The sequence below is a fragment of the Elgaria multicarinata genome, chromosome 18, assembly GCF_023053635.1.
Source record: "Elgaria multicarinata webbii isolate HBS135686 ecotype San Diego chromosome 18, rElgMul1.1.pri, whole genome shotgun sequence".
NCBI classification, from domain to species: domain Eukaryota; kingdom Metazoa; phylum Chordata; class Lepidosauria; order Squamata; family Anguidae; genus Elgaria; species Elgaria multicarinata.
This window is the reverse complement of record NC_086188.1, coordinates 373918-389447: the sequence shown is the minus strand read 5'-3', so window position 1 is coordinate 389447 and position 15530 is coordinate 373918. Positions and strand designations below refer to the sequence as shown.

The 15530-nt window shown below is 60.3% G+C and overlaps 1 protein-coding gene across 5 annotated transcripts in view; it reads right to left on the bottom strand.

The window, feature by feature from the left end:
* Positions 1-15530, bottom strand: part of PITPNM2 (phosphatidylinositol transfer protein membrane associated 2) — a 121447-nt gene that overhangs the window by 10625 nt on the left and 95292 nt on the right. For 2 of the 5 annotated variants that reach the window (XM_063143756.1, XM_063143759.1), the window contains exons 12-18: positions 13408-13597; positions 12736-12855; positions 12133-12344; positions 9002-9177; positions 8448-8618; positions 6855-7004; positions 2482-2646 (exon numbers count right to left, since the gene is read on the bottom strand). In XM_063143756.1, coding sequence (XP_062999826.1) covers positions 2482-2646; positions 6855-7004; positions 8448-8618; positions 9002-9177; positions 12133-12344; positions 12736-12855; positions 13408-13597 — 1184 coding nt within the window. The remainder of the gene's footprint in view (positions 1-2481; positions 2647-6854; positions 7005-8447; positions 8619-9001; positions 9178-12132; positions 12345-12735; positions 12856-13407; positions 13598-15530) is intronic. The other 3 variants (XM_063143758.1, XM_063143760.1, XM_063143757.1) reach the window with 2 other exon arrangements.

Genomic DNA, 15530 nt, shown 5'->3' with positions numbered 1-15530 from the left:
GGCAAGGCTGGGCACACGCCTGGGGCGTCAGCCAAGGGGGTCTTGAATGGGAGAGCCTTGCAGAGGATGCCGCAGGCGGACGCGCCACACCACCGAGGGAGCTGGTGGAAGAGGGAGCGAAGGGCCTGCCACCCTGCCGCCCCCTCCACGGTCAATGGCCAAAGGTGGCCTTGCCATTTCCAGCTCAGAAGAGACCCGATGACTCAAAGAGCCAACGGCACCCCGCTACATCCTCTAGAGCCACTGGCTGCTGCCCGGCTCTTCAGGATGAGGCCGGCTGAGACGTCCCTGCCCTGCCCTGTCCTGCCCGGCTACGCCAGATTGATGCCCCAAACACCCCTCTCTCCCGTTGCGCTTTCTTGGATCCTGGAGAGCATGTTCCTAGTCCTCACGGCTACACTGCAAGGTGAGCGCGCTGAAGGCTCAGGACTAATGGACCGCGAGCGGGGCGGGTCTCTGCCCAACAGGAGGCACAGGGATGTCTTTCTCTGGGGAAAGGGAGGAGCACACAGCAAGGATGGAGGACCCTCTGGCAGGCAGGAGATCCGCCCAGCAACGTGCTGCGGCCGCCGCCTTTCCCGGCTTCTTTCTACTGCCCATCTTCTTAGCAAACCTGGGACCATGTCAGGGAAGGGGTAGAAAATGGGTTCGCAATAATTCACACTTTCCAAACCTGGGCAGGATCTACGCTACTGCTTTAAAGGGGTTTATAACCGGAATGACAACTGCTGGGGCCCAGGGCCCAGAGCGTCAGAGGCAGCTTTCAAAGCGTGTTCAAAGTGTCCTATATCCTGCTTGGTGCGGATCTGGACCCCAAAGGTTACAGTGCAGTTTTCCAATTAAAAAAACCCAAAACTATATTAGGGAAAAGTGTGCTCAAAAATGCATAAATTAGTGAAAATAAGATACAAAAATGCACAGTATTAGGAAAAAATGCTGGCAAAAAAAATGCAGGTATTAGGAAAATTGCTTTAAAATGCATTCAAATGCATATATTAGAAGAAATGCACATGAAAACACGTGCAAATTTTCTTGCAGACTTGAAAAAAATGTGCAAACTGAAGTGCAAAAAGGACCAAACGAACCGAAGATTGAAAAAATGAGAAACTGAGAAAAATCTAAACGGCTGGATTTTTTTGTCCCTCGACCATCGCGGGAACGCCGCACCATCAACGTTTTAAGAGCCGCGTGGACGTGGCCTGAGGCCAGCCTTCTCAGGAGAACCCGTCCCGACCTTCCCAGGGCAGCCGTGAGGGCCGAGGGGGCAGGCCTGGCGCCCCTTCCTCCCCACGCCGCTCCAGTCCTAGACAGGCAGCCTGGCTACCGCCCGGCAGAGATGCCACCTCCTGCCCCTCCTGCTAAGATGACCAGGAAGCACAGCTTGAGCCAGAGCGTGGTGGGAGCTCGGCGCCTGACCCACCCTCTCTTACTCTTGCGGAAGGCTTGAGCCAGCGGCTGGACCTTCCTGTCCCCCTGCACACACACCCCCCTCTACAGCACCACGGAGGCCAACGTGGGCGGGCTTTCTTTCACGGGGCTGTTGCAAGGACCACAAGCGGACAATGCAGGACAGGCACCCACCCACCCCGTCTGCTCGAGAGCCCCATCCAGACAGCAAGGCTCACAGGGGAGCCCAGAGGCCCTTCCTCGCAGGCGTGGCCCCCGCTCCTCTCCCCCGAGGAGACGGCTGGTTCTTCCGGCCAGGACTTCTCCCCTTGGGTTCAGAGCCAGGGGGGCGATGGATGCCCGTGGGATTCCGAGGGTGCAAACGACCCCGGAGAAGCCAGCCTGCCTGCCTGCCTGTGCTGCTCCGGGAGTGAAGTTGGCCCAGGTGGATGGTGTGGGTGTGGGTGTGGGTGTGTCCCTGCCGGCCGCCATGTGGGGCTTCGTCCGACATGACATACTCCGCAAAGTGGACTTGAATGGCTGCCAGCTGCCTCAGGAGTTCAGCTCAGTTAAGAATCTGATCTCCCAGCTGAAGAGTAATAAAGCAGCCAGGGGTGGATTTTGAAATCTAGCATTAGCTGCTGGGATTCTCTGCTGGCAAACTAATTTTTATTGATTGATTTTCAACAGGTTTTAATACCTGAACTGCGAGGCTCTAAATCTGATCTCGCAAACTAGCGCACAATTAGGCTGCTATGCGTAATCAGCAAAATTTATGCAAAGCACCTTTATAATCAACGAAGGCTGCGATTCGAGTCACGTTGAAAGAAAAGAAACCCCAACAACTGCCGGCACCCCCCAGACAGCCTATGCTGGCTGGGGAACGCTAGGAGCGGTAGGGCTTCCCCCTTCTGCCTAAACAGGCCTCGGATCATGCCCAAACTGACCGGGGTACAAGAGGAAGGTTCAGTCAGGTAGGTCAACCGTGGGTCACTGAGTTGCTCTAAGTCTAACCCATCAGTCTGTCCTGCAAAGCAGTGGGGAGTTTTGGCGGGGGGTGGGGTGGGGTGGGTGGGGATGGGGAGGAGCACTTACTGTTGGCTATGTTGGAAGCCGTGTAACTGTCTGCCATTCCTGAGACCTGGCTGGCAATACTGGCCTCGCTGGCCCTCCGGAAGCCCCTGAACTGGGGGGCTGAATTGGGGGCAGAAGGGGACACGTTTTCCACGAAGACGCCACCATGAGACGGAACAACATCCGCTACAGAGACGAAACAGGGAAATTGAGAAGATTAGACCAAACAGAGACAGAGCATGGCGAGACAAGCGGGAGGCAAAGAATCAAATCAAGCCCACACGCACGCACACGGCAGAAGGCCATCGAAGGGCTGCCAAACGCAGCCTTCCAAAGCGGATTGGGATGAATAAGCGCGTCACAGACCTCGGAGCGGAGAAGAATCAAGGAACACGCAGCACAAGCACCAAACGAGGCCAGCAGCTCAGCCGCCATTCCTCGAACGACGGAAGCGGAAGCACGGCCTTGGAATCCGACGGAGCCCTCGGTCCACCCCACGCGAGCCTGAGGTGGAGTCACACCACTCGGCAAAGCCCGCAGAGGGCAGCCGTTGCCAAGCTGCGCTCCGGGAAACTCTGGGGGCTCCCAGGGCTTCTCCAACGGGAAGGCCGGTCGTGGTGGGCCCACGTCCTTGGAAGGCCGTTCCCCTGGCTCTGCCCACCCTTCCTGACCAAGAGGGGCTGCAGGGGGTCTTGGGCGCATAGCCTCAGTTTGCATGGGGCAGTGCGGCCCACCGGGTCAAGCCAGCCTCTCAGGGGAACCCAGGCCACCCGCTAGAATGCAGGCCGGCATTGTTTGCACTGCAGCCCGGGTCCTGGGTGGATGTGGGGAAGCACCAGGCCCAGAACCAACCCCCTCCTCCCGCCTGGAAAGGCTTTTCCCCAGGGATCACTGGGCCTCCTCCCAGCCCAGGGTTGCAAACAGCGATATGCTTTCGACGTTCTCCTCATCTGCTTCCCCCACCACACCCTGGCTTTCAGAATTCTGAGCTAGCTGGTCTTGTTTCCAGGGTGGGACTGATGCATTTTCTCCATTTATAGCAAAATTTTGCACGGAGTTTTGTATTCATGTAAGATATTTTGAGCGCACTGCCCACCCAAGGGGGCTTACAAGGCTCTAGAACACACGGAAATACAACTAAAAAACAAACGTCTGTCAGCAGCTAAAGCTTTCTTCTCCTCCTCCTCCTCGTTTTGCCCTCGCTTCCAGGCCTTCCGGTTCACTTGTGCCTCTGGCCGCTCCCTCTACGTTACCGCTGGGCACAAAACCCACCTTGACACCAGCGGACGCCTGAGGCAGGGCCTCTGCTGTCCTGCCGTGTTCGGCAAGGCCTCCCGGTGTTCTGCAAGCGTAGTGGAGGGAGGGAGGGAGGGAGGGGGAAAGGCGCAAATGAGCCGGAGGGAACCGACGCTGCGGCAAACTGCACCTGCTCCCATTGTTCCAGAGCAAACGCCTGGAAATGTTGCTCGCTGACCTGGAATTCAGAAGCAGGAAATGCAGAGCGGGGCCTTGCCGTGGAGCAACGCAGGAGCAGCACGGAGGGAACCCCGTGCGGAGTCGCAAGAAGTTGGGGCTGCCTGGCCGCCGGCCACGGGGCTCACGGCCCACCGCCGGCCAAAGGCCTTGGTCCCACCAGCTGGCTTTGGGGGAAAGTCTCTCGGACTGGAGAGCAAAGCGCCCTTCCCTGGGGCAACGTCAAAGTGCAGCTGCAAACTAAGCTCTGGGGCAGCCTCTCAGTGGGAATCTAGCATGTGAAAAGAGCCACGCGGCCCCCGAGGCCAATGCATTCATGACAACCCCCAGCCCTCGTGGATTGCAGCCCGCTGCATCAGCCACAGGGAACATTGGATCGGAGTCCCAGGCATGTGGGGAGACCGTGAAGGGCCGCGACTCAGGATAAGCCTTCCCGCAGCCGATGAAGCGGCCGGCGGTCCACCAAGGCTGATGCCGCTGCGCGTAGCAGGGCCGACCCACCCCTGGGAATTCGAAATGCCTTTTAGCTACGGCTGCTGGGTGATTAATCTCGATGGAGCCATTTTAATTGGCTTGATGCATCCGCCTTGCCTTGCCTTGCTCCTTCCTCAGGGGTCACAGCTGGTGCCCTTGAGCAGCGTTTCAAAGGCAGGCGTTTCCTTCTTCATATCCCTACAGTTAAACACAGGCCCCCGGGAGAAACCGAAGCCCTGTGGGTGGCTGCCGCTCCTGGCCAGGGAGGGTCCCTGTTGCCAGGGGAAAGGGCCCGGCTCGGGCCTCCTCTCCCAGCTTCACTCCTCCGATGCGGCAGGTTCTCACCTGCAGCCGGCTTTGATCCGCTGAGTTTCCACAGCCATGGATCCCGCTGCGGAGCTGCAGCACACAGCCGTTTGCGCCGCAGAGCCAGACCGTGCTCATGCTGTGCGCCTCTTCAGCGACGGGGGAGTGCAGAAAGCGAGGCTGCGGAGCGAGCGTCAGGCCAGGGCGAGAGCGGGGTCGAGATCCACAGGAAGGTGGCGAGCAGGCCGGGAGTGGAGCAGGGAAGCAGCACCAAAGGGATCCTCCTCCTCTAGTTTTTTTGTGTGATTTCATAGAATCATAGAACGTAGAGCCGGAAGGGGCCTCTAAGGCCATCGAGTCCCAGCTCCCCTGCTCAACGCAGGAATCTCCCTGAAAGCATCCTTGACAGAGGGCCGTCCAGCTGCCTCTTGAGGGTCCCTAGTGCGGGAGAGCCGACGGCCTAAGTTTATGTACCTCTCGCCAACAAAAAACAGTACAAAACTCTCGGGCAATCTAAAGGCAATAAAATCATAGGAACACCAAGCGACAAAAGCCATCGGTCAGAAAAGCCGTGGCGAGAATTCGCACGGATGCAGGTCTGCTGCAGGGGCCGCGTGGCGGGTGGGAGGGGGCTTTGCAACTCCAGGCCTGCGCCGGGGGTCCGTTCGCCATCCGCTGCCCAGAGCTCCGTCTGGCGCAGTTTGAGAGCAGGCAGGAAGGAGGGGGCAGATCCGCCCCTCTCGCTCTGATAAGTCAACCGGCATCTTGCAGTGTCTTTCCGATGCGAAAAGAAGAAACGGGGCCATGCAGAGGAGGAGCAGCAGCAGCAGCACGACAACGACAGAAAGCGGCCCGATTTGGGAAGCAGAAGCAGCAAGAGAAGCCGAGGTGGGTGGGGTGGGGGTCCTGAACGCTTTCCCCAGAGGAGCAACGGCCCTCGCTTGCAAGAGGAGCCTCAAGCGCCTCCCTTTTCCCTCGAGGACGTCTTCTCAACAGGGCTTCAACACAGAGCGTTAACATGGGAAGCCGTCCCCCTTCCGGGGCAGATGGCTGGCACTTGACCCTAGACGTGGGTGGGGGTGGGCAAGGCAGGGTCTTCCTGTCCAGGGGGTTGGAACTCCTGCGGATCATGAAGCCCGCGCTGCCTCCCAGGCAGCAGGGGCCACGCAGGGCCAGCCTCTGAAGCATTGCACCCCGAGCTGGAAAGGAGCCGCTCCACATCCACACAGCCGTCGCGGCTGGCCGTCCAAAATCCCCCTCTCGCCTGAACTCAGCTGTGCTCAGGCAAAGGTTGTCCAAAATGCTCATCCCGAACCCACAAACTGCAGTGCTCAACCCATTTGGGGGGCGGGTGCAAAGCTGGAGGCGGGAGGGGGGGTGCACAGTGAGGAGCCGCCTCCTGTCGGGGTGGGGAAAACCCCGTGGCCGGCCACGAGCAAGGGGTGATGCTACGTGGATGGGGAATTAAGGGTGGGTGGGTGGGTGACTTGGTGCTACAAAAGAAAGCAAGGAGGGAAACACCCCTTGGCTGCGCCCCTTGCCCCGCCTGCAGTGCCGGAGGAGAGAGGGGCCCCTCCCTTTCTACCCTTTGGCCTGGGAACGCCCCACACCTGGGCCGGCCAGGGCCCTGCCCCTCTCCCACAGCTTCTGCCTCGCAGGATGGAGCCTGCCTGGTGAAGGAAGGACAGCGGCTGCCTTGACTGCTTGTGACGGGAGGGGCCCCGAGTGCCTAGGGACCAACTCATGCTAAAAATGCCAAAGGTGGAGTTTCTGAGCGCCCCGGAGCTCTTCTTCAGAGACAGGATTTCAAAGCAAGTGGGACCCCCAACTCCCCTCACTGCTGGGTTAAACACCCACAGGCCCGTCGGCCTCTTCTGCTTTCCCCAGAGGTGGCTTCCTGCCTCCTTTATCCATGTTTGCCTGACGTCGTCAGTCTGACTCTTGGCCCCCTGGGAGAAACCGTCTTGCTGCCTCTGCCTTTCCTACCCTGCAGGGATCGAGCCGGCCGGCGGGCAAGGGAAAGCGTTCAGGATCTGCCGGGGGGGGGGGGGGGATGGGGACGGACACAGCAGGGACGTATTCGCCACAGTCCCAAGGGCACCGGGGTGGGTGGGGGCAGGGGGGCAGGGCAGATTACACACACTCAGCCAATCCAGGGCTTTTACTGGAGACATCTTGCCAGTTGAGGATGGGGACAGGGATACTGGTCTCCATGAAGTTCTCCTGGATCTGGAGAGCAGCCAGGGGGCCGCTTTCTACGAGGAGCACTGGGTTGCTCTGGACTGTTTCCACTGGAAGCAGAGGGGGAAGAAAACAAAGAGGGGCAGAAACACAACAGACATGTGGGCCGCAGGGACCGGGACAGAGACGCACAGTGGCTCCAAACGCCTTCGGACAACGTGGACAAACGAGAGGCCCAGACTGGGCACGGCGGCGGCGGCGGCGGCACCCAGGCCCACGCAGGTGTGGAGCGGGAGACGCTGCCGCGGTGGCTGCAGCCGGAGAAGCAGCGGGACTGGAAGAGGGCTCTGACCCGCTTCCCCCAGCCCGAAAGGAGAGGCCACGGCGCCTCCCTGGCGCACCTGCTGCTCCCGGGGGGACCTCTGGAGCAACTGAGGGGGAAGGACGTCTGGTGGCCCCTTCCCGCCTTCCCCACGTGGAACCCCTCCTCCTCGGACCACCCAGGAATGCTGCCGCCATGTCTGGCCAGGGCCTTCCGCGGCCCTCGCTGTGTGTGTGCCACCTGCCACACAACCGGGGCACCAGACGCGTGGGAGCCAGTTCCCTTGAGCCTGTGAGCAGAGCGGGCCGCCTTGCCAGCAGTGCCCTAGTCACCAATGCGCTTGACTTCCAGTCCAAGGGACCTGGATCCCAGTGCACTCCCTCCCTCCCTCCTCCCCCCTCAAAAAGCACATTTCTAGCCTTCGATGGCGCAGAGGAAATCGGCCATAGACCAGCGTGAGCTGAAGCTAAAGGCAGCCTTAGGCAGGAAAGGGCCATGGTGAAGAGGCCAGGCATCTGCTGCAGTCAGCCAGACAGCCGTGCATACCCCTCCGCCCCACCAGCTTAGGCACAGCTAGTGTACCCAGGGGTCTCTGCAGCAGCCTCACGGGCTGAGCCCTTGCTGTGGTGGGAACCCTGGGCTTGGGGAATTCCACTTCAGATGGAAGACACGGGCTCTCGTGCCCAGGGCTGGCTGGCGGGAAGGCCGGGCACCTGCTGCAGGTCCACCCCCCTCCCCCCAGATGCCCTGGCGTTGATCTCCCTCCTCCTTCTCCCCGCTCCCCCCCCCAGGCCACCTGCTTCTCACTCTGCCCCAAACAACGGTGGGGGTGATGGAAAGGACAGGCAGCAGCATCAGGGGCTCCGGGGCCTGTCAAGGCGGCAGGCGGGCGCAGGGAGGGGTCCTGGCCAAGGGCCCTTCCGAACCTGGGACAGCTCTGCTCCGATCGGAACGCTCCCGTGGGCCAAACGTTCCTTGCGCTTTGAAAACCAGGCGTCTGGGGCAGGGGTGGAGGGAGCCCTGGCCCAGCTCTCTGTACGCGTCTGGGCTCTTCTCCTTCGCAGAAGCACCAGAGCCCAGACACGGGGCTCTGGCCTCAGCCAGAAGGAGGCTGGCGCTGCCCAAGGGAGCCCGCTGCGGATGGGCGGGAGGGCGGTGCTCCTCGTCCCGAGGCAGCATGGCGGGGGAAGGGGCGGAGCCAGGCCTCTGGGGCAGCAGAAGGCGGACTCACCCAGGAGGGCCGAACTGCCGTCCCCAAGGGGGAACCTCTGGTAGCGTGGGACGCTGAGGGGCGGCAGCAGGTGGAACTTCTTCTCCAGCAGCGGCTCCAGGCGGGAGGCAGAAGGGTCTGCCGGATGGAACAGGTTGTAGACTTGCTGGCAGGCTGGTCTCAACTGGAAGACTGAATGGCAGGGAGGGAGGGGGCGAGAGGGGAGTGAGGCAGGAGCCCTCCACCACTCTCCCACTGCCCACCTGGCCGGCTGCGTGCATCTGCAGTGTGTGTGTGTGTGCGCATGCGTGTTGGGGCTGGTGGAAGGGGGCTTTGCTGCCCTCCCTCCCCCGCCCCCAGCAGCCCTTCCGGCCCCTGGACAGCGCTGCATGGAAGGCCAGCATCGAGGCAGGGGTTGGGATGCAGGGAACGGGCCCGGAGCTCACGGGGAAGGAGGTGCCCTGGTGCGCAGTGGGGCCCCCCCGCCTCTTTTGTGTGGCCTTGAGCCTTGCAGACCCGCTTCTCTGCTCACCAAGCCCTTTCCGCTCAGCCCTCCGCCCCACACCAGCACCTACTGTCAAGAGTCGGGATGACGGTTTTCCGTAAGGCGAGGACCAGCCCCAAAGGAGATCCAAACAGGAAGAAGTCGGTGATCTCAAATTCAAATTTCCCGAGATTCCCTCCGTCCAGCGCCGTGGAGCTGCTTGATCTCCTTGATCCCGGGTAGTTTTTCAGAGTGCTGGAATGTAAACTAGAGAGAGAAGGAAACGCACGGTGAGCCCGAAAGCAGGCAGCCCCCCAGCCACTAGGCTGAGCCCGCCCCACCCCAAAGGCCACGTCCTGCCGCGCGTGGCTGGCGTTGCGTGCGGCCCCGGCAGCTTTCATGCACAGGGGCCTGCTCCGGAGGAAGCACACTGGGCGGGAGGGAGGGAGGGAGGGAGGGAGGGAGGGAGGGAGGGCTGTCGTCTCAGCGCTGGACTGTGGCCATTTACATCCGCAAGGGAGCACAAGCACTGGCGAAGGCAACTCTCGCACCAACGGATGCCAGGTGCCGCGTTTCAGGCCGCATCGATTGCGGAATCGTTTCTAGCAGCAAGATGGAAATTACGGGAAGGCGTTTTGCCCCAAAGCAGCATCTCCTAGGAAATTCTCCCCCACCCGAACCCCCAACTCCTTTTGAAAACTCAGTCCTGTTTGCATCCACTGTGAACGAACGTGTGTCTGTGTCTCTCTGTGTGTGTGTGTGTGTGTGTGTGTTACAGGCACCAGATCTTGCAGCTGTATCGGTTGCGCAGAATGCAATACAGGACAGGTAAAGATTATGTTCAGAACAAGTTTTTGCAGAGATTTACAACCCTTTAAACTACCCAGTTTTTTTTTTTTTTTTTAATTTTCAAGTCTAGGTATATTTGGGGGAAAGCTGTTTTCTGACCCCCCATCGCCACATCGATCTGGCTCTCACCACTCGGGACTGGAAAAGAACCGCACAGCGGGTCTGGCACTTGCAAGGACCCCGCCGGTCCACTCGGGCCTGATCGTCTTCCCCTGTTCTGGATGCCTTAAGGCGCGTTCAGCGCAATCCTGGCCGCGTTCAGTGGGAAGAAGCCCCGCCGTGGACACGTGGGGCTTGCTCCCAGGGAAGCGGGCGCAGGGCTGCAGCTCCACCTGCCCCTGCGGCTCCCCTAAAGGCTCCAGGTGTGTCTACGTTATGGAAAGCCATGAGTTATGCTTACCTATTTCTTCCTCAAAGAAGTTGTTGGGACAAGTGTTAAGGGTTTAACGAAAGAGAAGAGAAAAAGGAAACAAACAAGAGAGGAAAAGAGAAATAGAGAGAGATCACCGTTGGCAGGGAGGGAATCGGGCATCTCTGCTCACCGCCCATCCCATTGGCCAGCGCGAAGCGTCTGTCCATAAGCTCACATGTTCATGGCGGGTCGAATGCGGCGCAGGCTTTCGCCCTGGGGTCACCCACCACCCGTCGCCTCTTGCCCACCTTCTGAAGCCAGGGGAGCCCAGCGTCCCTTTCGGGCACATTTGCAAGAGCTGCAGCCGGCCTGGTGGGCCAGGGCAGGACCAGGCAAGCCCAGCGGCTGAGGCATGCTGGAGTTCACAGCACGCGCTGAGACACACTTGGTGGTCGAACTGTGGGTCACCCGTTGGAACACGGCTGTTGTCCGAAGCCAGGACAAGCCGCCCACCAGGGCTTGCTAAGCGTGCCGAGCGGCAGGTTTCCCTAAAGCGTCTCCCGCTTGAAAAAGAGTGGCCACCACTGCTCAGCACCATGCAGGGATTCCGCGGCTCCAGGGCTCCGAGGAGCCTCCCACCAAGGCAAGGACGGCGGGGGAAACGATGCCGTTCAAAGAGCCCCACGTTCCACGCCTCAGCTCAAGTCTTACCGAGTGAGGTCACGCTGGGTTCACTGGAACCGATGGCCTGGGCAGGCCATGGGCTCTCCCAGCCAAGAGCCCTTCAAGAGGCAGCTGGACAGCTCCCTGGCAGGGATGCGGTCAGGTGGATGCCTGCATTCAGCAGGGGGCTGGACTCCATGGCCTTAGGGGCCCCTTCCAACTCTGCCATTCCATGACTCTGCTCGAGTTTCCACCTGGACAGGCCCAGCACCTCTTTCCCCTTCAGTATGAGCTGCAGGCAGCCTCTGCTTAGCTGGGAGTGAAATCTGGAACGGCCGGGAGCCGATCTGCACGTTGGCTTATAGAGCAGCGATGGCAGAGAGCGGAGGAGTAGCCCCCCCCCCGACTTGGGGAGCCAGTCAAGGCAGAGAGGCCCGCGATGTTATTTAGTGCCAGGAGGAGTAATACAAATAGAGGCAGCACCATCAGTTACATATTTGGAATATTCCCAAGAGAACATCCTTGCAGAACATACATGGGATACATAAGTGAGGCGGCCGCATGGCAGGCAAGGAGGCATTCTGTGGGCCTCAAGGCCGCCAGCGCCGGTTGCCACACGAATCCTGGGAGGCCTGGGCGGGAGAGGGCTGGCCTGCACCCAGAGCGCTGCTTTCTCCGGAGGGCCGAAGGAGCACGGCCCAGCAGCCCCGTCCTTGGCTGTTGCGGTTGTTGTTATTATTATAATCTTTAGAGCACCATCCATGGCCGCCCAGCCTCTTGTCCTCCCTCATGGCGAGCCCCGCTTCATAGAGCAGGGAATCAGCCGGAGCTCCAGCCTCATTGCAGTTCTCACGGGCAGCCCAGCCCTCCGGCGGGATGGGAGGGGGCGAATCCCAGGGACCAGCTCTGGCGTGCCTGGGTGAGCAGGGGGCTGACCGCAGCTGCTGGACTGGGCCCCTGCCCCGCCCCACCCCAGCTTCCGTGCTCCCTCTGAGCTGAGCTGCAGTCCTCACAGTGGCTGGGGATGGATTCTCCCAGCAACAACAGAGGGCTCCATACTGCAGGAGCATCTTAGTCTGGGATGGCCGGGGAAGACCCCTCCTCTTCCACCCGGCAAAAGACCTGCTCCTGGCAGACAAGTGCCCCGACGGCGGGCCAGGGGGCCACGGATCAACACAGCCACCTGCGACGCATGGACTCTCCTCGGGGGCCACCTCCCCTTCATCCCTGTGCTGCTTGTCCAGCCCTGGAGGAAAGCTGCCAATCACTTCCCAAGCCATGGTGGTCTAAAGCCCCCCTCCCCACGCCGTTTGCCCGCCAGCCCCGCCCCCGCTGCGCCTCCCCCTTTGCAAGCCTACCTGGAGAGGAAGGCCTGGTGCTGCCGGACGGCATCCGTCTCGCAGGTGGACGAGTCGCTCCTCTTGCGCGGCAGCGGCGCCTTGGCCTCCTCCCGGTGGCTACGCGGGATGTCGACGTTGCTGCGGCTGAGGTGCTGGCTGGCCTCCAGGCTGGAGCCGCCCGAGCAGCAGCTGTTGTTCACAAGGATTCCGGGAGACAAGAGGTCAGTGTCCTGGAAGTCGAAGGGCACAAGGCCGAGGCGTCAGAGCCCGGGCAAAGGGCGGCCGCGGCACGGCGGAGCCTCCGTTGGAAGACGAGCCCATGGCGTGCCTGGGAGCGGGGGAAGCCAGAGGACCCCGGCGGCTGCCCGCGGGCCGGACGGAGGTCAGGGCGGGACCCAGAGCTCCTCGCGGTGCAGATCTGTATTAAGGAAGTCTAGCCTGGGACGGGGATGACCACGCACAAATATGTCCCTGCCTCTTTGGGTTGCTTGGGATTCTTAAGCTACTATAGATGAAGCGCTCTTGAAATGTGCAAAGTCAATGCGTCCCTATAGATAATGTGATAGTTCTGCAGTACACGCGGTGCGCTTCCTTGCCTTCCCAGAGGGCGTGTGTGTTTACCTGCACGCTTATGACACTCCCCCGCCGGCTACTGTTTTGGCTCTCTGACATGGTCTGATTGCTGTAGCACAGGGCGTCGAAGCCCAAGATCCCTCCGACGCAGTCCCCCACCAGGCACACCTGTACAGGGGAAAGAAAGGCCGTGCACGGCCCCAGTCACGGAACGCCGGCAGCGAGGAGTCCAGGAAAAGGCAAAGGGCTCAAATTTGCAGCTCCATTGATGGATGCTGCTGCTGCAGCACTAAACGGATTCATCAGTGAGATTAATTGATCAGAAGTCCTCGGATTCATCAAAAAGGTGCCCCTGATTAATTGCAGAACGGAGTTTAAAAATGTTATCGTTTTTAATAAGTTGTGATGATTTTCTTAGAAAAAATGCAGGTGACATTGCACCATCTTAGAAAAGGCATTCCTCACCCCCCACCCCCACCCACCCTGGTCTTCTCTCTCTCTCTCTCTCTCTCTCTCTCTCTCTCTCTCTCTCACACACACACACACACACACACACACACACACACACACGGAAATACCGCATATGATTAATCAATTAAGAGTGAATTAACCGGGTGACAAATGTAGCACTGGTGGGGGGCTTTCTTTATAAACTTCCACAAGGAACCAAAGGGAGAAGGTTCCCTGGTTCATCTCTGCCGACGAGAGCGGCCTGCTCACCTGGCCGCTGAATGACGCGCCTTCCTGGGACTTGAGGAACTCGCTGTACACCTGATTGGCCCGCAGGATCACCGTGGAGACCGCCTCCTGGTACTGCGGGGATGAGGTGGCCAGCAGAGGCAGCGCCGCCAGCGGAATGTGATCCTGGCTGTTGGAAAGGCAGCCTTCGTCATAGCTGTATGGGCTGAGGCTGGAGAGAGGAGAGGAGGTGAAGAAGGACTCCCCCCTTCCTAGGGACGTGTCACAGGGAAACCAATGCCCGGCCGCTGCTGGTGTTCAAGGCAGGGGGGCTCGCAGGCAGTTTACAGCAGGGGCGTGGAAGGCGAGTCTCATGGGACACGGTCATCGCGACAACCCCACGGACCACCGCATGCGCAGAACAGCAAACTCAAGCAACGTGAGCGACACGAGGGATCAAGGAAGCCGACGTCTTTTCGGAACATTTATCGCAAACAGAAACAAAAGAGGCAAATGCTTTGACGGTCACTGTGGAAAGACGAATAAATCCAGACTTCTTTACACTGATGTCGATGCGAAAGCTAGACGGCTTTCAAATGAGCTAAACTACTATCATTCCCTTCATTTTGTTTTGTTTCTAAAATCGGTTATACATGTACTGAATATGTTTGTTACTGAAAATAAAACTATAGGCTTGTATTAATGATAGTCTTACTTAGAGTAGACCTGTTGAAATGAATGGGGCAAGTTAGTCATAACACTCAACGTGAACTTAAAAAAAAAAAAAGGTCGGAGGACCTGCGGAAGTGAAGGGCCACCAGATTGCAGGCGGCCCAAGACGAGGGAGAGCGAGAGCGAGAGCGGGGCGGGGCGGGGCGGGGTGGAGAGAGGGGGGGGGAGAGCGACGGGTGTCCCTGCTTCCCCTCAAGACACAGACATACAAGAGACAGGGATGGGGGCGGTTGCCAGCCCCACCCTCTCTCCCCACCTCGCAAGGTTCCTTGGCCTTCCGCACCTGGCGCCGTAGAGCGAGAGAGGCATGACCCGAGGGGCCCTCCCTCCCTCCCTTGCCACACCACTCCACCGGTCCACGCTTAAGGCTTTGCCGGACTAGTCTGAACCACTCGCTCGTGGCTCTTTGAGTACAATGCCATGGCATTCGTTACAGCCACGTGGGAGGCCCAGACCAGACGGCTCACGGGGAAATGAATGAAGTGGACTCTGGAGGGACCCAGAAGGGCTCGGGGCGCACTGGCCTAGCAGGGTGCTCCATCGCCGCTTCCGCTGGAGTTCGGGGCGGGGAACAAACCCAACGGCCGTGGGGGCAGCTCAGGAGGCTGGGGGGGAGGGGGGCGCAGCCCGATGTGCAGCAGGGCGCCTGTGTGCGACGGCCAAGGAAGGAAACCCACAGGCAGGCACACGGGATCCCCAATGGCTGTTCCAGCTACACGCCTCCAGCTAACAACGGCTGGAGGCGGAGCACCATTTCTGCGATAGCTGCACGTGGTTTCTGAAGCAAAGCCAACACAGGTACATCTACCTGGCCAAGGAGGAGAGCAGGACAGGAAAAGAGCAACGGAGAGAGAGGCCGAGGCTGAGCCCGTTGGGTCTTGGCTAGGATAAGCCCACAGCGGAATCTGGGCTGGGCTTCCGCACAAAGGCCTCACAAGCCGGACTCAGGAAGCAAAGGGCGGGCTGAGAGGAGGCGGAGCGCTTCAGCACCCTGGACAGGTCCGTGGGAAGAGCCGGCTTGCTCCCGGAAGAGCCCGGTGCCAGCCGCCCCGGGCGGCGTTCCTGAGCCTGACTCCCTCAGTCAGGGCAGCTCTCTGGCCTGGCGCCTGGCGCTCCCTCTGCTCTCAGGCTGCCTTGGGCTGGGCCAGCCACTGCCAGACCCTCACCCGGGTCCCAAGGGAGCAGGAGACTGGCTGACAAGACACAGGGGGCTTTCGCCAGCGGCTCCGTGAGCTGCAGCTCCTCTCTGCCCCCGGATAGATAGTGAGCGGGGCTCAGCCCGTGAGGCCCGCAGGGGAAGGACGCCGGTCCCTCAGGAGGCTCCAGCTTGGGAGGTTTGTATTCTGAGGGTCTCTGGCCCTTCTGATTCCACGGCTCCCTCTCCCCTGGAGGGGCTGCTGGGAGCCTGGGTCACGACGCCGATCGACCGCCAC